The sequence below is a fragment of the Schistocerca gregaria genome, chromosome 6 (assembly GCF_023897955.1).
Source record: "Schistocerca gregaria isolate iqSchGreg1 chromosome 6, iqSchGreg1.2, whole genome shotgun sequence".
Classification (NCBI taxonomy): domain Eukaryota; kingdom Metazoa; phylum Arthropoda; class Insecta; order Orthoptera; family Acrididae; genus Schistocerca; species Schistocerca gregaria.
Window position 1 is genome coordinate 461,934,730 of NC_064925.1, and position 21,948 is coordinate 461,956,677.

At 43.6% G+C, this 21,948-nt stretch overlaps 1 protein-coding gene across 1 annotated transcript in view; it reads right to left on the reverse strand.

Annotated features, from left to right (window-relative positions):
• LOC126278467 (putative inorganic phosphate cotransporter) overlaps nucleotides 1-21,948 on the reverse strand; it is a 247,204-nt gene that overhangs the window by 35,807 nt on the left and 189,449 nt on the right. Inside the window, exons 7-8 of the mRNA XM_049978610.1 lie at nucleotides 20,510-20,656; nucleotides 7,779-7,911 (exon numbers count right to left, since the gene is read on the reverse strand). Coding sequence (XP_049834567.1) covers nucleotides 7,779-7,911; nucleotides 20,510-20,656 — 280 coding nt within the window. The remainder of the gene's footprint in view (nucleotides 1-7,778; nucleotides 7,912-20,509; nucleotides 20,657-21,948) is intronic.

The following is a 21,948-nucleotide window of genomic DNA, read 5'->3' on the forward strand; positions in this document are numbered from 1 at the left end:
AGTTAGTTGTGTTAGCTGCTTGTGACATCATATACTGTCTGGTGAAATTGGAGCAACCACTGTACGGGCACCATGATTGTTTCTTTTTATTAATAACGTATAATAAACAATTATAGACGTATCAAAAAAAGTTTTCCATCACGTGGCTTCGAGAGTTCCGGAACCGTTACTGAAGACTGGAATAGAGATCAACATAAACATAATTTCCGAGCTTTTTATTACTCATGAAAACCACACATTGCATGTTGTACTATCATACAGCGAGACCTTCAGAGGTGGTGGTCCAGATTGCTCCACACACCAGTACTCTAATACCCAGTAGCACGTCCTCTTGCATTGATGCATGCGTGTATTCGTCGTGGCATACTACCCACAAGTTCATCAAGGCACTGTTGATCCAGATTGTCCCACTCCTCTACGGCGATTCGGCGTGGATCCCTCAGAGTGGTTGGTGGGTCACGTCGTCCATAAACAACCCTTTTCAATCTGTCCCAGGCAAGTTCTATAGGGTCCATGTATGGAGAACATACTGGCCACTCTAGTCGAGCGATGTCGTTATCCTGAAGGAAGTCATTCACAAGATGTGCACGATGGGGGCGCGAATTGTCGTCCATAAAGACGAATGCCTCGCCGATATGCTGCCGATATGGTTGCGCTATCGGTTGGAGGATGGCATTCACGTACCATACAGCCGTTACGGCGCCTTACATGACCACCAGCGCCTTACGTCGGCCCCACATAATGCCACCCCAAAACAGCAGGGAACCTCCACCTTGCTGCACTCGCTGGACAGTGTGTCTAAGGCGTTCATCCTAACCGGGTTGCATCCAAACACGTCTCCGACGATTGTCTGGTTGAAGGCATACGCGACACTCATCGTTGAATAGAACGTGATACCAATCCTGAGCGGTCCATTCGGCATGTTGTTAGGCCCATCTGTACCGCGCTGCATGGTGTCGCGGTTGCAAAGATGAACCTCGCCATGGACGTTGGGAGTGAAGTTGCGCCTCATGCATCCTACTGAGCACAGTTTGAGTCGTAACACGACGTCCTGTGGCTGCACGCAAAGCATTATTCAACATGGTGGCGTTGCTGTCACGGTTTTTCCGAGCCATAATCCGTAAGTAGCGGTCATCCACTGCAGTAGTAGCCCTTGGGTGGCCTGAGCAAGGCATGTCATCGACAGTTCCTGTCTCTCTGTTTCTCATCCAAGTCCGAACAACATCGCTTTGCTTCACTCCGAAACGCCTGGACACTTCCCTTGTTGAGAGCCCTTCCTGGCAATGCGGACGCGATCGAACCGCAATATTGACCGTCTAGACATGGTTGAACTACAGACAACACGACCCGTGTACCTCCTTCCTGGTGGAATAACTGGAACTGATCGGCAGTCGAAGCCCCTCCGTCTAATAGGCACTGCTCATGCATGGTTGTTTACATCTTTGGGCGGGTTTAGTGACATCTCTGAACAGTCAAAGGGACACACAATATCCACAGTTAACGTGTGTCTCCAGGAGTTGTGGGAACTGGGATGAGGCAAAACTTTTTTTGGTGTGTGTATATCAACTTACATGGCCAGGCTGGTGGGCACAGCTGCTTCACATGTCTAAAATGCGATTTTGCAAATGTATCTATGGCAACGCCTCTTCAAAGGTCTACAGATGGTTACTGTTTTTGCCTACATCCGTTTGCGCTACGTAGTTGAAAGTTGTCTATGCGGTGCCAGGTGTCAGGGATTTTATGTAGTTGACACGGCTGTAGGAGTGTTTCAGTAGTAAAGGATAAATGTATTAAAACGTCATACACGATGCGGCATTTTTTCACACATCTCAGTGTTTATGGCGTCACATCTGCTGAACTATGTGTCATTCGACGATATATTTTTTCTAGGTACATTCAGCAGCATATGTGGATACTCCCTACGAAATATGTTGGGAAGAATTGCTAGCAAAGAAGTAATACATTTAAATGTCATGTATGATTCGGGATTTCTTCACGCTTCTCAGTGTTTATGGCGTCATATTTCATGAACTACCTGTGGTACCATGATAAAATCTAGTAGGTGCATTTAGCAGTATATGTAGATATTGTCTGCGAAATTTGTTGCATGTAGAGTTCTTAGAACAGAAGCAATAAATGTAAACGTCTTGTATGATGCGGCAATTTTTCAAGCATTTCATTGTTTATGACGTCGTATCTGTTGAACTATGGTCGGTAGGTGGTTCTTACCTCCCCCCCCCCTCCCCCCAGAGATTGTTGCCTCAAAGTAAGGGATATGTGTGCCAAGTGTATATGAAACTGGTCCAGTGGTGTAGCAGGAGATGTGGAACATACTAAATGCAATCAGACAGGGTAACTTTTTACCAATCAGGGTATTCTTATACCGCCTCCTATTTTTGTTTCAAATGGCTGCTGCTCCACCTACATGCATTATTTTGTACTAAAAGTAACAGATTTATTACCTCTGTGATTCTAGTGAGTATCTCAATAGCCTTTCCAACTTCCTACATGCTCTTGGGCTTGTGATTGTCATTTACTTGCGCTGACTGTAAAGAGAACTTGTGGCGACAGTGATTAAAGTTAAACAATGCCACGTCGATACAAATATGTCGATGTTTTAAAGTAAACCTGCAGTACTGAATTAAAAGCGCTTTTTTTTGTAACACCTGATTTCCTTCTGGCACGATTGCCGACCGTGGTGGCCGAACGGTTCTAGGGGCTACAGTGTCTGGATCCGCGCGACAGCTACGGTCGCAGGTTCGAATCCTGCCTCGGACATGGGTGTGTGTTATGTCCTTAGACTAGTTAGGTTTAAGTAGTTAAAAGTTCTAGGGGACTGATGACCGCAGAAGTTAAGTCCCATAGCGCTCAGAGCCATTTTCAACCTTCTGGCACGATCAAAACTTGCCCAGAGCATGAGACATAGGAAACTTTTTTGTTTGTTTTTCAAGACTTGTCTAAAGAATGACAGTGTAAGTTTGTACCAGTACTCCAATAGGGCATTGTTAGTGTACATTTTCACTTTTCCAAGCACTCAGTAGCTGTAGATATAAAACGTTACCAGCATTTTCAACAAATGGTAAAAAGTGATACAAACTTGTCCGATTGACTGTACATACACAGATACGTAAATCCATTTTTATAATATGTACAGATTCTTAAGATGATGACTGTTTCCTTCTTCTTTATTCCCCGCTGACTTTGATTCGTGAATCAGTCACTAGCTTAGACTGCTCATTATCCACAACGATTCGTTAATTTATTGGCTCTGTGCACTATAACTCTTGGTTGTATTTTGTCTAAAAATTCTTACTATGCTTCTGCCACAGATTCTGCAATAAACTGGGGCCAATTTAGACCGACATTTTATTTCAGTAGATTTGTAAGTAGGCTGTTTAGGTTTTTTTATTGGTAACGCCGCTTAGCGCTCGGTATGAAAAAATCACTGGCTGTGCCGTGTGCAGTCTGTGGCTGGTTTGCATTGTTGTCTGCCATTGTAGTGTTGGGCAGCGGCAGCTGGATGCTAACAGCGCGTAGCGTTGGGCAGTTGGAGGTGAGCCGCCAGCAGTGGTGAACGTGGGGAGAGAGATGGCGGAGTTTTGTAATTTGTAAGACTGGATGTCATGAACTACCATATATATTTTGAATATTAAGGTAAATACACTGTTTGTTCTCTATTAAAATCTTTCATTTGCTAACTACACCTATCAGTAGTTAGTGCCTTCCGTAGTTAGAATCTTTTATTTAGCTGGCAGTAGTGGTGCTCGCTGTATTGCAGTAGTTCGAGTAACGAAGATTTTTTGTGAGGTAAGTGATTTGTGAAAGGTATAGGTTAATGTTAGTCAGGGCCATTCTTTTGCAGGGATTATTGAAAATCAGATTGTGTTGCGCTAAAAACTATTGTGTGTCAGTTTAAGTACAGTCTTGTATAATTTTTCTAAGGGGACGTTTCACAGATTAACGAATGCCGTTTTATTTAGATTATTAATTGTTTTTGAAACAACAAACTTCCCTTTTCATGTCGTTATTTCGTCGCACGACTTTTTTCATTACCTCACCTGGAGATTGAACCGACGCAGGTCATTGTGACAGCATTAGGCATGTACAGCTCGGTTGGCGCCTTTCAAATTTCGTTTAACTTGAACGATTTATTGTACATACATTGATACTTTTACAGATAATTACTATATGTGGTAGGGGAGACACGTCTCCATATTTTAAAATAGTTTTTATTCGGTTTTATGTAAAGTGAAGGAGGAGGGGGAGGAGAAAGGAAAAGGAAGAGATGGGGTTATTGATATCAGCTGCATCAGGACTGTGTGTGGCATCAGCGGCCAAGAGTGAAAATGTGTGACAGATGGGAGATTTGAGCCCAGGAGCTTCTGCTTACTAGGCATTTGCGTTAACCATAGCACTACTTGACCAAAGTGTTCATCCCAAGTGCGTGGAGAATCTCTGCCGACCTACATTCACACGTAGCGCCACCTGCCCGCAGCCTGTGTCGATGTCCTCCATGGTCGATACTTAGAGATTCCCGCAGGAGGTCGGACGTAATTGCGCATCCGCACTAAATGTGGTGGATACACTGCACATTAAGGCGTATCAGTTATATGATTGCGTGGTATCTGTTCTTTCGTACATGTTCGCTACTTACTGTGCATCCGCGCTGAATGTGGTGACTCCATTGCCCATCAAATCGAATCATTTATATGACTGTGTGGTGTCTGTTCTTTTGGACAACAGACATCACGATTTCGTATAATTGATTCGCGTCGATGGGCGATGGATCCACCAGGGCAATGTATCCACCACATTCAGTGCATATGCACAATTACGTCCGATTCCTGCGGGAATCTCTATTACCCAAACCCTCAGACCAGTACCAAAAGTTGTGTGTCAATACAGTATCAACGAAAACTGCGATTTAGTTCGTGCTGTGTGCTGTCGCCCACTAGAACACGCGTACACGATAATTAAGAGTAACACCAGAACTACGGAGTATAGGCAAACTGTATGTGTGAATTCCGAACATGAAGATCTCTGGTAGGTGTACTAAAACTCACTGTTGGCGATTTTTTTTTACAGTTTACGCGTGAAATTTCTATATGAGAGAACATTTTTCTGACATGTAAAAGGACGTTTCGAAGTTTGTAGCACTGTTCTTTTGGCAGTCTGCTTTCATTTCGTCAGTTGAAACTAACTGACCTATAGCGAACATTTGTATAGATGACACCACACCTATCTGTACACATGTACTCTACAGGTTTGTTTCACGTGTAAACTGTTAAAAAAACTGCAAAGATAGAGTTCCAAACTCGGTGCCGTTAGTACGATGATCTATCACTGTACCAACTCACGTACCAGAGATCGTAACGTACCAGTATGCGGCTCACAGATATGCATTTCGTATATGTCGTAGTTCTGGTGATACTTTTAAATACCGTTTACGCATCTACTGGACAATGAAATAAAAGAACCCTTTTGTTTTACATTCCCGTTTTGAAAGTTCCGTAATTCCAATGGTATCTAATATGTGATTTCTCGTAATACATTAAATCTCACAAAATTTATTATTCCATTTCTTTACTAGTAGGTCATGCTTGTCCAATATATGTTCGCAATATTTTGCATTTACAAATGAAGCCATAATCAAGAAAATTTAGGTTAGCGTTGTTATCCTTCATCATTTTATATGGTATGATGTATATCCTAAGTAAAACTCTTTTTTATTGTGTACGCCAGTCTCAGCATAAAATAAGCAAGGTTTTGTGAAGAGTTTCTCATAAAATATTAAACTTTTAATTGTTAATTTAGCAAATATGCGCTGTAGTTTTGTTGACTTGATTGTTAAAAAATGTATAAATAGGAGGAGCACAAGACTCATAATGGACAGTTGGAGACAGTTTTGAGACGCAACCACTGTGGCGCACGTCTGTGCAATAATCTAGTTGTTGTAATACAGTATTGTGACTATGTAGCATGTTATGTGGAGTGGGCTCCCACTAAGAAGGAATGGTGCAGCTTGTCATAAATAAACCACTATAAAAAAGACTTGGTACCTGGATTATTTCATGCAATTGACGTAACTTGATCCAGTTTGCAGATGAAATGGACCGAGGCAACGACTACTTCAGCAGCAGCAGCAGCAGCAGCAGCAGCAGAAAGCAGATTACTCCGAGTTACATCGAACTAAGATACGTTTAAGAAATCAATGAACTATATATGTCTCACTTCAGAACTAATTACTAAAGTGTAACGTTTTGGAAACTGTTTTAGCAGTAAACATTTGCATTTGTCTAAAAGTAATTCTTTGAGTGGTGGAGGCCAATGTGATCAGTAAGAAACAACCCCATGATCACACGTTTCTTGATGTCTGTGGAACACAAGAATAACAACAAATTTTTGAGTTTTTTTGTTTAAATCGAATAATCTCTTTTCGATGTTGAAAATTTTCGCCCCAGGAAAATTTCACTGTCTCCCCACGTAACAGTTTCGTTACAAGGACAGCACACTGCACGAGCTAAATCGCTGTTTTCGTTGATACTGTATTGACACCCTACGTTTGGTACTGACCTAAGCGTCTGGCATCTGGAAATTTGGGTTTAAGTATCGAGCAAAGAGGGCATCGAGCAGAGACTGCGTATAGGTGGCGCTAGATGGGAATGTGGGTCGCTGGAGAGGTGTGCCGAGATAGTCAGCGCAGTTACGATTAACAGCGTCCAGGTAGCACAGTGTTCAACGCAATTGCTTACTAGGCAGGAGATTACGAGTTCAGACCTCATTCCGGCAAACATTTTTACTCGTTGTTGCTGATGCAGCGCAAAGTCCTGATGCAGCTGCTATCAGTAATACCTTCCATTACCTTTCCTCCCCTCCTCCCCCCCCCCCCCCATCCATCAATCTGCGTAATATACTTCACGGCTGCGTATTCTGCATGATGTCTGTTGTTTCGGACATGTCCGAAAGACCAGACACCATACAATCATATTTCTATACTCGGTTTTAATCGTCAGATCTTGGCTCCGTAGCTAGTTAGTATACAGAATGAAACTTCGCTGGTGAGTCTTTATCAAAAAATTGGTTCAAATGGCTCTGAGCACTATGGGACTCAACATCTGAGATCATCAGTCCCCTAGTACCTAGAACTACTTAAACCTAACTAACCTAAGGACATCACACACATCCATGGCCGAGGCAGGATTCGAACCTGCGACCGTAGCGGTCGCGTGGTTCCAGACTGTAGCGCCTAGAACCGGCTGAGTCTTTATCGCTGATTGTCAGTAGAGAGCATATTAACAAAAATAAAAAGGAATTTATCTACTCGAAAGTGAGTGACTGAAGGTACAGTCCGAAAACCTTGTTCACCGGTCTAAATGTGTTCCCTTAAAATATCTAGCACCAAAATATAACTTAGTGGTAATTCTTCTATCTGAATTCTGTGGGCGTTCAGAGACTTACGCTGTACAGTAAATATTAATGCAGTAATTAGCACTAATTTTTACCTCTACCAGATGTATCCTTACCATGGAATGTGTCTTACACCTCTCCTCGCACCTATTCGCAATTCATGCAATTGCTTCACAACAACAGCAAAAGTAATATTCACTGAAAAATTGTACTTGCCATCGTTTTGAGAAATCTAGCGTTCGCATTCTCTCAGATTCTCTTATTATGCACCAGTGTTAAGAAAAAACAACGGATGAATCGTTTGGATGGGACACGTCTATCGTAACTAGTTTCTGAGACGTGATTAACGATACTAACTAAGTTCCACTTACATGGGATGACGAACAGCTTTCGGACCACGGTCTTGTTTCTGTACGGGTCGGAAAGAATCCAGTCGCCCACAGAACTGAAAACTACTCCAAACAGCAGCCTCATCAGGTACGGCAGACTTGCGAAACCTCCCGACTGCAACAGAAGAACACTCACAGTACAAATCAGAGTCTGTAGCACACATATACACTGCTGGACATTAGAATTATATCATAATGCAGGCGGCACACAGCAAACGTCAGACAAGCTTGGATACGCAGATGGTTAACATTTCAGCGCAGCTGCGTAGAGTAGCCAGCAGTAATTCCACTCACATTCTGCTTTGAGGAGGGATTAGGCGCAAGCTTCCTCAGTCAGAAATAGGGATGGTGGTTATCGCCGAGACCACCGGTTTTCGGTTATATCTGTTTTTCCAACGTCAATTTAACCTGACTGTTAAAATTGATTTTTGTTCCCATTACTTCCTATAATAAACGTGAAAATTTTAACTTCCTAAGTTTCAAGATACTGTGAGGTGTCCACTTGTATGTGGAGCCCAATTTTGTAATATGATTCATGAAAAATGACCTGAAACGTTTCTCAGTAGTAGAAGAGATTGTATCTTTCATACCACTGAGCCAAAGATGTTGCATGAGTGGCGGAATCGATTGTTAAGTAGGAGCGTGCGGAACGCAGTAGCAGTTACCGTTACACTCTGTTATAGGTAGGATATAATACTTAAAGCTAGTGGCAAGCTGTGAGAATTTAGTTGTTGGTCTGTGGACGTAAAATAACACAGTCTTTATAAGATGAAGTTTGTGCTCACACAGAGTCCGTAAATGTTAGGTCGTAGTTATTTATATAAAAGTATAAAGTGTGTATTATTATTCTGTGAGGCTACAAGACTATCAAGAACTGAAGTGATAATGATCGTTAACAAGTACTGATCATTGTACATGGCTGTTGTAGAAGAGTAATGAATTTATACTGTAACTCAAAGGAAAGAAACGCGAACAACTTTGTAAGGTAATGGAATTTTGTATATTTACTTTTCAGTATGCAGCATCGCGATTTGTGGATTTGGCTGAATTTTACAATACTGACCCTCCAATGTAGAACCAAGTATTTTACATCAGATTTAATGTACAGGTTGATTAGGTGTATCTGATTTGTAATATTTTGTGTGTTTTGTAATCCTGACACAGAGAAGTTAAATTTTGAAATATAGTTTGTCAAACGATGTCAGACATTATGTCATGTTTTTAATTGCAACAGTAAGTGAAAATTATAGAACAGTTGAGAAATTCACTGATTTTGAAGTTAATGTCAAATGTTACATATCAGTTTTTGTGAAGGTGAAACTTTCTTTTGAATACAATTTTCGAACTGAAGCTTCGGTCTTAGCCTATCCCCTTATCAGTACCTCATATACTTCCATGTCGTGTTTACTTAAATCCAAGGATATTTTTCTAAAAGAAATCATTTTTCAATCAGAATTAGAAAAATATTAATGTGCTAGAATCAGAAAAGTATTAATATTTGTAACAGTTTCAATGTGAGCAGCACTGTACAGTGCTGAGTCAATATCCAGTATTTTCACTGAACATCTGCAAAGTTATTCTTTTATCAGCCAATCTACTGATATTATTTGTGTGAAGTTATTTTATGGCTGGCATTGTACTTGGCTGTGCCAAGACTGCATACTTTCTACGCCTAGTGTGGAGAGAACAGGATACGAAGTTTACATCCGTTGCGACTCTAGAGCCAAGAAAAATTTATTTTACTAATAATTTCCACAGGGAGTTTTGTTAGTTTATTGTACAGGGCCACAGAACTCGGTGCTAACGGGACAAGACAAATTTCAGAGGGATTGATTTCATTGTGGGCATTGCGTATTGATTTTCCAGATTAAGTTGTTTAATTTTTTTGGATTACAGTGAAACTGATTAAGCCCACCATGTGCTCAAAAACACATCTCACAGTACATTTACGCAACATAAACATTATGCATTTCATTTCCATTGGCAAACAAACACATAAATTTTTAAAGAACTTTACAGTTTTTTTTAAAGAACGTGGCAATTTTATAAGGAACGCTACAATACATAGAACCAAAATACACAGTCAAAAAAAAGTTTTATATCACCTCAGTTCCGAGAGTTCCGGAAGCTGTACAGAAAATAGGACTAGAGATCAACATAAACATCATTCCCGTCCTTTTCATTGTTCATGAAAATCATACATTGCATGTTGTATCATCATACAGCGAGATCTTCAGAGGTCCGTGGTCCTGATTTCTGTACACACCGGTGCCGCTTATACCCAATAGCACGTCCTCTTGCACTGATGCATTCGTCGTGGCATACTATACCCAAGTTCATCAAGGCGCTGTTGGTCCAAATTGTCCCACTCCTCGACGGCGATTCGGCGTGGATTCCTCACAGCGGTTGGTGGGTCATGTCTCCACAAACAGCCCCATTTAATCCATCACAAGTATGTTCAATAGGGTTCATGTCTGGAGAACAAGCTGGCCACTCTAGTCGAGCGATGTTATCCTGGAGGAAGTCATTCACAAGATGTGCACGATGTACGCGCGAATTGTCGTCCATGAAAACGAATGCCTCGCCAATACGCCGCACGTATGGTTACACTATTGGTCGGAGTAGGGTATTCGCGTGTTGTACAGCCGTTACGGCGCCTTCCATGACCGCCAGCGGCGTACGTCGGTCCCACATAATGCCACCCCAAAACAGCAGGGAACCTCCACCTTGCTGCACTCGTTGTACAGTGTGTCTAAGGTGTTCACCCTGACCAGGTTGCCTCCAAACATGTCTCTGACGATTGTCTGTTTGAAGGCACATGCGACACTCATCGATGAAGAGAACGTGATGCCAATCCTGAGCGGTCTATTCGGCATGTTGTTGGGACCGTCTCCACCGCGCTGCACGGTGTCGTGGTTGCAAAGATGGACCTCGCCATGGACGTCGGGAGTGAATTTGCGCACCATGCACCCTATTGCGCACAGTTTGAGTCGTAACACGATGTCCTGTGGGTGCACCAAAAGCATTATTCAACATGATGGTGTTGCTGTCAGGGTTCCTCCGAGCCATAATCCATAGGTAGCGGTCATCCACTGAGCGGCCTGAGCGAGGCGTGTTATCGACAGTTCCTGCCTCTCTGTGTCTCCTACACGTCCGAACAACATCGCTTTGGTTCACTCCGAGACACCTAGACACTTCTCCTGTTGAGAGCCCTTCTTGGCACAAAGTAACAAGGCGGACGCGATTGAACCGCGGTATTGGCCGTTTAGACTTACTTGAACTACAGGCAACACGACCCGTGTACCTTCTTCCTTGTGGAATGACTGCAACTGATCGGCTGTCGGACCCCCTCCGTCTAATAGGCGCTGCTTATGCATGGTTGTTTACATCTATGGGCGGGTTTAGTGACGCCTCTGAGCAGTCAAAGGCACTGTGTTTGTGATACATTATCCACCGTCAATGTTTATCTTCAGGAGTTCTGCGAACCTGGGTGATGCAAAACTTTGTTTCTACATCTACATCTATATCCATACTCGGCAAGCCACCTGACGGTGTGTGGCGGAGGGTGTTTGATGTGTGTATTGAGTTAAATAGGGAAGTAAAAGAAAAATTATTAGTCTGTCCACAATTAATTGCTTTCCTCGGAAAGTGGTAAGTGGCTGAATAGCACATAAAATTACCAGCATTCTCGGGCTGAATTTAATATTTAGAAACTATACTCAGCCGGCCGCGGTGGTCTCGCGGTTCTAGCCGCGCAGTCCGGAACCGCGCGACTGTTACGGTCGCCGGTTCGAATCCTGCCTCGGGCATGGATGTGATGTCCTAAGTTAGGTTTAAGTAGTTCTAAGTTCTAGGGGACTGATGACCACAGCTGTTAAGTCCCACAGTGCTCAGAGCCATTTGAACCTTTTTTTTTTTTTTTTTTGAAACTCTGCTCGGAATTATGTTCTAATCGAAGATCATCCCACTATGTGGCCATTAAAGGGTGAACACTGATTTTGAAGAACTCTATTTCTGGACTCAGTTTAGCCGTTTTCAAGGGCTACAAGCAGAAAAAAGCATAGTATGTAGATACAGGCAGCAGGTCAGCTACTTTCTATTTTTTACTCTAAACTATGGTTCAAATGGCTCTGAGCACTATGGGACTTAACTTCTGAGGTCATCAGGCCCTTAGAACTACTTAAACCTAACTAACCTAAGGACATCACACACATCCATGGCCGAGGCAGGATTCCAACTTGCGATCGTAGTGGTCGCGCGGTTCCAGACTATAGCGCCTAGAACCGCTCGGCCACTACGGCCGGCTCTAAACTATGAATGAACAGCTAAGTTTCAGTTTTCTTCCTATATGATGTCGCAAGCTCCTTGTGGCTCCTCCCTTCCTTTAATCTGTTATAGCCAATGGAGCACTGCACAGCACTGATAGCGGACTTTGTAAAATAGTTCCAGTCTAGGGATGGTGCCGTCCTGTAATACAACTCTTGTCCGACAACGACAGCGTGAAATTACCATACAGAACAGACGGGACAAGTCTTGCGCAGTGCATGTACACGCATACTGTCTACCAGGCCATGCAACATTTTAACAGGCGCATTATTGTCTCATTATGCTGTACGCATTCTTATGGCACATGTTTGTTACTCATTTCTGACGCATCGTTATTAAAATAGTACTGATCGTTCTTCACATTTTCGATAATAACGCAATATGTCAATGAAATGGAAATTCAACGAATAATAATCACTCGTTTTAAAAAACGTTTTATTTAAACTCAACAAATTTTAGCGTTTTTGTTCGCAGCTCGTGGTCGTGCGGTTGCATTCTCGCTTCCTGCACCCGGGTTTCCGGGTTCGATACCCGGCTGGGTCAGGGATTTTCTCTGTCTCGTGATGACTGGGTGTTGTATGATGTCCTTAGGTTAGTTAGGTTTAAATACACTCCTGGAAATTGAAATAAGAACACCGTGATTCATTGTCCCAGGAAGGGGAAACTTTATTGACACATTCCTGGGGTCAGTTACAGCACATGATCACACTGACAGAACCACAGGCACATAGACACAGGCAACAGAGCATGCACAATGTCGGCACTAGTACAGTGTATATCCACCTTTCGCAGCAATACAGGCTGCTATTCTCCATGGAGACGATCGTAGAGATGCTGGATGTAGTCCTGTGGAACGGCTTGCCATGCCATTTCCACCTGGCGTCTCAGTAGGACCAGCGTTCGTGCTGGACGTGCAGACCGCATGAGACGACGCTTCATCCAGTCCCAAACATGCTCAATGGGGGACAGATCCGGAGATCTTGCTGGCCAGGGTAGTTGACTTACACCTTCTAGAGCACGTTGGGTGGCACGGGATACATGCGGATGTGCATTGTCCTGATGGAACCGCAAGTTCCCTTGCCGGTCTAGGAATGGTAGAACGATGGGTTCGATGACGGTTTGGATGTACCGTGCACTATTCAGTGTCCTCTCGACGATCATCAGAGGTGTGCGGCCAGTGTAGGAGATCGCTCCCCACACCATGATGCCGGGTGTCGGCCCTGCGTGCCTCGGTCGTATGCAGTCCTGATTGTGGCGCTCACCTGCACGGCGCCAAAAACGCATACGACCATCATTGGCACCAACGCAGAAGCGACTCTCATCGCTGAAGACGACACGTCTCCATTCGTCCCTCCATTCACGCCTGTCGCGACATCACTGGAGGCGGGCTGCACGATGTTGGGGCGTGAGCGGAAGACGGCCTAACGGTGTGCGGGACCGTAGCCCAGCTTCATGGAGACGGTTGCGAATGGTCCTCGCCGATACCCCAGGAGCAACAGTGTCCCTAATTTGCTGGGAAGTGGCGGTGCGGTCCCCTACGGCACTGCGTAGGATCCTACGGTCTTGGCGTGCATCCGTGCGTCGCTGCGGTCCGGTCCCAGGTCGAGGGGCACGTGCACCTTCCGCCGACCACTGGCGACAACATCGATGTACTGTGGAGACCTGACTCCCCACGTGTTGACCAATTCGGCGGTACGTCCACCCGGCCTCCCGCATGCCCACTATACGCCCTCGCTCAAAGTCCGTCAACTGCACATACGGTTCACGTCCACGCTGTCGCGGCATGCTACCAGTGTTAAAGACTGCGATGGAGCTCCGTATGCCACGGCAAACTGGCTGACACTGACGGCGGCGGTGCACAAATGCTGCGCAGCTAGCGCCATTCGACGGCCAACACCGCGGTTCCTGGTGTGTCCGCTGTGCCGTGCGTGTGATCATTGCTTGTACAGGCCTCTCGCAGTGTCCGGAGCAAGTATGGTGGGTCTGACACACCGGTGTCAATGTGTTCTTTTTTCCATTTCCAGGAGTGTAGTTCTAAGTTCTAATGGACTGATGACCATAGATGTTAAGTCCCATAGTGCTCAGAGCCATTAAATTTTAACGCTGCTACTATAGTTAATTCATATTTCGTTATTTTTACTCGGTTATCACAGTGAACCGCCCCATGAACCATGGACCTTGCCGTTGGTGGGGAGGCTTGCGTGCCTCAGCGATACAGATAGCCGTACCGTAGGTACAACCACAACGGAGGGGTATCTGTTGAGAGGCCAGACAAACGTGTGGTTCCTGAAGAGGGACAGCACCCTTTTCAGTAGTTGCAAGGGCAACAGTCTGGATGATTGACTGATCTGGCCTTGTAACAATAACCAAAACGGCCTTGATGTGCTGGTACTGCGAACGGCTGAAAGCAAGGGGAAACTACGGCCGTCATTTTTCCCGAGGGCATGCAGCTTTACTGCGTGATTATATGATGATGGCGTCCTCTTGGGTAAAATATTCCGGAGGTAAAATAGTCCCCCATTCGGATCTACGGGCGGGGACTACTCTAGAGGATGTCGTTATCAGGAGAAAGAAAACTGGCGTTCTACGGATCGGAGCGTGGAATGTCAGACACCCCTTAATCGGGCAGGAGGTTAGAAAATTTAAAAAGGGAAATGGATAGGTTAAAGATAGATATAGTGGGAATTAGTGAAGTTCGGTGGCAGGAGGAACAAGACTTCTGGTCAGGTGACTACAGGGTTATAAACACAAAATCAAATAGGGGTAATGCAGGAGTAGGTTTGATAATGAACAGGAAAATAGGAATGCGGGTAAGCTACTACAAACAGCATAGTGAACGCATTAGTGTGGCCGAGATAGATACGAAGCCCACACCTACTACAGTAGTACAAGTTTATATGCCAACTAGCTCTGCAGATGACGAAGAAATTGAAGAAATGTATGACGAAATAAAAGAAATTATTCAGATAGTGAAGGGAGATGAAAATTTAATAGTCATGGGTGACAGGAATTCGAGTGAAGGAAAAGGGATAGAAGGAAACATAGTAGGTGGATATGGCCTGGGGCTAAGAAATGAAACAGGAAGCCGCCTGGTAGAATTTTACACAGAGCACAACTTAATCATAGCTAACACTTGGTTTAAGAATCATGAAAGAAGGTTGTACACATGGAAGAACCCTGGAGATACTAAAAGGTATCAGATAGATTATATAATGGTAAGACAGAGATTTAGGAACCAGGTTTTAAATTGTAAGACATTTCCAGGGGCAGATGTGGACTCTGACCACAATCTATTGGTTATGATCTGTAGATTAAAACTGAAGAAATTGCAAAAAGATGGGAATTTAAGGAGATGGGACCTGGATAAACTGAAACAACCAGAGGTTGTACAGAGTTTCAGGGAGAGAATAAGGGAAAAATTGACAGGGCTGGGGGAAAGAAATACAGTAGAAGAAGAATGGGTAGCTTCGAGGGATGAGGAAGTGAAGGCAGCAGAGGATCAAGTAGGTAAAAAAACGAGGGCTGATAGAAATCCTTGGGTGACAGAAGAAATATTGAATTTAATTGATGAAAGGAGGAAATATAAAAATGCAGTCAATGAAGCAGGCAAAAAGGAATACAAACGTCTCAAAAATGACATCCACAGGAAGTGCAAAATGGCTAAGCAGGGATGGCTAGAGGACAAATGTAAGGATGTAGAGGCTTATCCCACTAGGGGTAAGATAGATACTGCCTACAGAAAAATTAAAGAGACATTTGGAGATAAGAGAACCACTTCTATGAACATCAAGAGCTCAGATGGAAACCCAGTTCTAAGCAAAGAAGGGAAACCAGAAAGGTGGAAGGAGTATGTAGAGGGTCTATACAAGGGCGATGTACTTGAGGACAATATTATGGAAATGGAAGAGGATGTAGATGAAGATGAAATGTTAGATACGATACTGCGTGAAGAGTTTGACAGAGCATTGAAAGACCTGAGTCGAAAAAAGGCCCCCGGAGTAGACAACATTCCATTGGAACTACTGACGGCCTTGGGAGAGCCAGTCCTGACAAAATTCTACCATCTGGTGACCAACATGTATGGAACAGGCGAAATACCCTCAGACTTCAAGAAGAATATAATAATTCCAATCCCAAAGAAAGCTGGCGTTGATAGATGTGAAACTTACCGAACTATCAGTTTAATAAGCCACAGCTGCAAAATACTAACACGAATTCTTTACAGACAAAATGGAAAAAATAGTAGAAGCCGACCTCGGGGAAGATCAGTTTGGATTCCGTAGAAATTCTGGAACACGTGAGGCAATACTGACCCTACGACGTATCTCAGAAGAAAGATTAAGGAAAGGGAAACCTACGTTTCTAGCATTTGTAGACTTGGAGAAAGCTTTTGACAATGTTGACTGGAAAACTCTTTCAAATTCTAAAGGTGGCAGGGGTAAAATACAGGGAGCGAAAGGCAATTTACAATTTGTACAGAAACCAGATGGCAGTTATAAGAGTCGAGGGACATGAAAGGGAAGCAGCGGTTGGGAAGGGAGTGAGACAGAGTTTTAGTCTCTTCCCGATGTTATTCAACCTGTATATTGAGCAAGCAGTGAAGGAAACAAAAGAAAAATTCGGAGTAGGTATTAAAATCCATGAAGAAGAAATAAAAACTTTGAGGTTCGCTGATGACATTGTAATTCTGTCAGAGGCAGCAAAGGACTTGGAAGAGCAGTTGAATCGAATTGACAGTGTCTTGAAAGAAGGATATAAATGAACATCAACAAAGTCAAAACCAGGATAATGGAATGTAGTCGAATTAAGTCAGGTGATGCCGAGGGAATTAGATTAGGAAATGAGACACGTAAAGTGGTAAAGGAATTTTTGCTATTTGGGGAGCAAAATAACTGATGATGGTGGAAGTAGAGAGGATATCAAATGTAGACTGGCAATGGCAAGGAAAGCGTTTATGAAGAAGAGAAATTTGTTAACATCGAGTATAGATTTAAGTGTCAGGAAGTAATTTCTGAAAGTATTTGTATGGAGTGTAGCCATATATGGAAGTGAAACATGGACGATAAATAGTTTGGACAAGAAGAGAATAAAAGCTTTTGAAATGTGGTGCTACAGAAGCATCAAACCAGTCTCAGGACTGAAGACCACAAGAACAACAATCACACTGAAGAGCCAAAGAAACTGACAATCTGCCTAATATCGTGTAGGCCTGTAGGGCCTCCACGAGCACACAGAAGTGCCGCAACACGACGTGGCCTAGACTCGACTAATGTCTGAAGTAGTGCTGGAGGGATTTAACACCATGAATCTTGCAGGACTGTCCATAAATCAGAGAGAGTACGGGGGGGGGGGGGGGTGGAGAACTCTTCTGAACAGCACGTTCCAACACATCCCAGATATGCTCAATAATGTCCATGTCTGGGGAGTTTGGTGACCAGCGGAAGTGTTTAAACCCAGAAGCGTGTTTCTGGAGTCACTCTGTGGCAATTTTGGACATGTGTGTGTCGCACTGTCCTGCTGGAATTGCCCTAGTCCGTCGGAATGCACAATGGACATGAATGGATGCAGGTGATCAGACAGGATGCCTACGTACATGTCACCTGTCGGAGTCGACTGTAGACATATCAGGGGTGCCATATCACACCAACTGAACACCACCCCACACCATTATAGAGCCTCCAACAGCTTGAACAATCACCTGCTGACATGCACAGTCCATGGATTCGTGAGGCTGTCTCCATATCTGTATACGTCCATACGCTCGATACAATTTCAAACGAGACTCGTCCGACCACGCAACATGTTTCCAGTCATCAACAGTCCAATGCCGGTGCATAGGGGTCCAGGTGAGGTGAAAAGCTTTGTGTCGTGTAGTCAGTCATCAAGGGTACACGAGTGGCCCTTCGAATCCGAAAGCCCATATCGATGATGGTTCGTTGAATGTTTCTTACGCTGACAGTTGTTGATAGTCCAGCATTGAAATCTGCAGCAATTTACGGAAGGGTTGCTCTTCTGTCACGCTGAACGATTGTCTTCACTCATCGTTATTACCGTTCTTGAAGATCTTTTTTCGGCCGCAGCGATGTCGAAGATTTGATGTTTTACCGGATTCCTGGTATTCACGGTACATTCTTGAAATAGTCGTACGGGAAAATCGCACCTTCATCGCTACCTCGGAGATGCTGTGTCCCATCGCTCATGGGCCGACTACAACACCACCCTCAAACTCACTTATATCTTGATAACCTACAATTGTAGTACCAGTAATCGAGCTAACAACTGCGCCAGACACGCGTTGTCTTATATAGGCGTTGCCGACCACAGCGCCGTATTCTGCCTGTTTGCATGTGTCTGTATTTGAATACGCTAGCCTATAGCAGTTTCTTTGGCGCTTCAGTGTAGTAAAAAACAAAAAACTCCTGTTATAATCGAGACCAAATAATTAACTAAAATACCGATTATTCAGAACTAAAATACCGGCATAGGTTTTAGCCGGTCGGTTTTCCCCGTCCTTAATTTATTGCCTTCCAGATCCTTAATATACCAAAACAAGGGCCCCAACAAAATTCCTTGGGGCACCCCGGAAGTTACTTCCACTTATATCGATGAGGCTCTTCAGTACCTGACAATGACAGAGGCCTTGCTCATCCTGTGTATCGATATGGAGGAAAGTTCGGAGATACCGGGGCTTCACACTTCGTCCACAGCTCACTACCATGGAGGGCGGCGCTGTAGTCGCAGGCGTGTCATGTTGGCCCGTGCACTGATGCGAGAGTTGTTGCGAATAATGCGGTCACTGGCTTCTCGCTAACCTGTGAGGTGTTCGATATATGCCATTAATAGTAGAATTACTGGCGTTACCTATAGTATTTTTTTCGATTCGGATTGCTTTCGGAAGTGTTTGTGCATGCTTACTACGACTTTTGCAAACGCTCTAGACTTTAACACACAAAATAATTACAGGCACTGACTGCGAGAGGGCATTGATTGAAATCAATGGGGGAAGGTGAAAATTTGTGCCGTCCCTGTCTGGCACAAATTTTCAACTTTCCCCATTGATTTTAATTAATACCCGCCCGCAGTCAATATGTGTAACTCGTTTGTGTCTTCATTCATAGTGGCTGCTTCATCAAAATGGTGTCTGTTCTTTCGGAGATGCACGAAAGAACAGATACCACATACAAACTCAAGACTTTGTTTTTGCCTAGCTGTACATTCACCTGATTACCTTGATCCGAGGCTTGCAGGATGCCACGCGAGGAAAGCGGAAATGGTGTTTTGCATCATCGACGTTTTCGTAATTCACGTGGGCTGGCACGGAGGAGCTCATTTTATTCGAAACCCTGCATTATGTTTGAGACCTGAATATTTTCTAAGATTCTACAGCGGATGTATGTCGGTTGGACTGGATCGTAGTTTAGTGGATCACTTCTGCCGCCATTCTTGTACGTCGACCTGACCTGGGCGTACTTTTAATGATTGGGCATAGTTTTCCGTTCAAGGGATGTGCGATACGTTGTAGCTGAAAATGGGAACATCAGATCCAAATTATGTACAGAATCTGACAGGGAAGCCAGCTAGTCCTTGAGTCTTGTTTAGGTTTAGGGATTTAAGCTGTTTCTCAACAACACTGATACAATACCTGTATCAATCATTTCTGAGGTGGCGAGGGACGTCAGTGAGTACAAGAAAGTAATGTTTCTTTTCTCGCGCTGTCGTGTGGGCACTTGGAATCTAGTGACTTTCTTATACTCTGTCTCATTGTGGTTTGTTGAGCATTTCTGAGATGCTATCGTGCTGAATAAACTAAGCTGTGACGATAATAGATCGAACAGATGTTTTGTAGATGTCCTCCTACGTCATTAAAATACCCGTACTTAGGATCCTTCCAATAACGATGAATCACGTATTAGCACTCTCCTAGGATAAGTCTTAATATCTGTTCTACGTTAAATTGTTTCACATAGATGTTATTAGGTACTTGACATCTGTAAGTGATCTAATGATATTGCCAATCAGCAGGCACACGGTAGCATTTTTTTTTTTTTTTTGCCTGAGGCGCTTACAGGGTATCGCCTATAAGTAATCATAACTCAGAGCATGCAGATAATAAAAAGTCACTTGTCTACGTAGTCAAATTCAAATTTACTAATCAATTATTAGAGGAAATGCCCTTCCTGTGCAAGGTATAATTATGCCAATAAAACAACGAAATTCTAAAATAGTATCGCATCTCTTGAATATACCACAGTGCAATGCGCAGTATTATGAACTGAAAACACATTAAGTTACAGGTAGTCTTATATCACACATTTTAATCTGGCGAAAAGCATAGAAATTGGATCTCATTAACCTCATACAGCGACTAAGGTGGAAAAAACTCTTACCTGTTTGATGTCGAAGCCGAGAACTTCAGACATGTACTTGGGTCCTTCAGTCATCAGGAAGAAGAGTCCTCCCAGATTGCCGAAGTGCAGTGCCACCAGCGCCAGGAACGGACAGGAAGTTATCACCGACAAGAACGGCAGCACCCTCTGAAACAAGATCACTGTGCTGGGACTCTAGATTCACTTGGTATCAGATACTGGATTTCATGCTTGCCCATGTAACAACGCTGGTAAAAGTCCGTGGTACATTTCGGATTAAGCTTGTCCGTCGTATGCATATAAATTCTACTAATTACTTGTACGGATTGCGCCCACAATTTCGATCTCAAATTCTGTTCCAGCGCCCAACACCTCTGCCGTACCCACCTTCAACCTCGCCAACAGAATACCTGTAAATTCAGCATTTTGCGTATCCCTAAATCTTATAAAATCCAATGTCCAGAACCAAGCACATCAGTAAACTATGTCCGCATTATTGTATTTGTGCACCCAAGTTGCGATCCTACGGAATCATTTATTTAAAATAGCACCAAAGTCATATCTTTCACTCCGCTGTAGGTACAACCAAATATGCTGTACCCTCTGACCTCCTGTACATCCTCTACACTCCCACTGTCTCTCGGTCCCTTCTTCTTGTCCTCTGGATCACCTTCCGTGACCCTCATCCCAGCCTCCCAGTTCAGTGTCAACCAGTTCACCTCTTGGTACAATGACTGACTCCTAAGGAGAAATACTTCCAAGACATACAGTAATTATAGGATGAACCATCTGCAGCTTCCAGTCCAATGATGTGCGTCTCACAACGTACAAGTGCTCAATACAAGTAACCAACACAATGAAATAGACTTTCTCGATTGAAGTTCTCAGTCACATAAAATCTTTTAAGAGACTTAACCGTCTTCTTTCATTATTATATTTGTTTTATCCATAAAATCACCTATTGCAGTTTGGATCTTTAAACATTTCCAAGCCTAAAGTAGTGAAAATTTCGTGTAAAGGCATAAGCCAAAATTTTAAAAATCGTCATATCCTCAGAGTTATTAGTGAACGTTTTGACATCATTTTCGAGATTTTTTTTCTCTCTTAAGTTAAACGCCTACGAATCTCAATTGAGCCTAGTTCCTAATACAGTGCCACACTTCACAGAGCATACTCTCAACCTCGCACCTAAGTTCTGTGATTACCGACTCTTTCCATTTCTGGTATCTCGCGACCGAGGTAATTTACCTAGTGACGTCATCACTCTTATCAGTGACGTATCACTCTTCTAAGTGACGTCATGATCCTCCATCAAGCCACGTATTCCTAATGCCTTCTGCTCCCCTCTCCTATCCTACTACCAGCTAAACGAAAGTCCAGAAGCCCAGTTGTGCTGTATGCCCCACCCACCTCCGTCTGTTTCCAATCAATCACAGCAAAGCATTAAAAGGAGGAAGCCA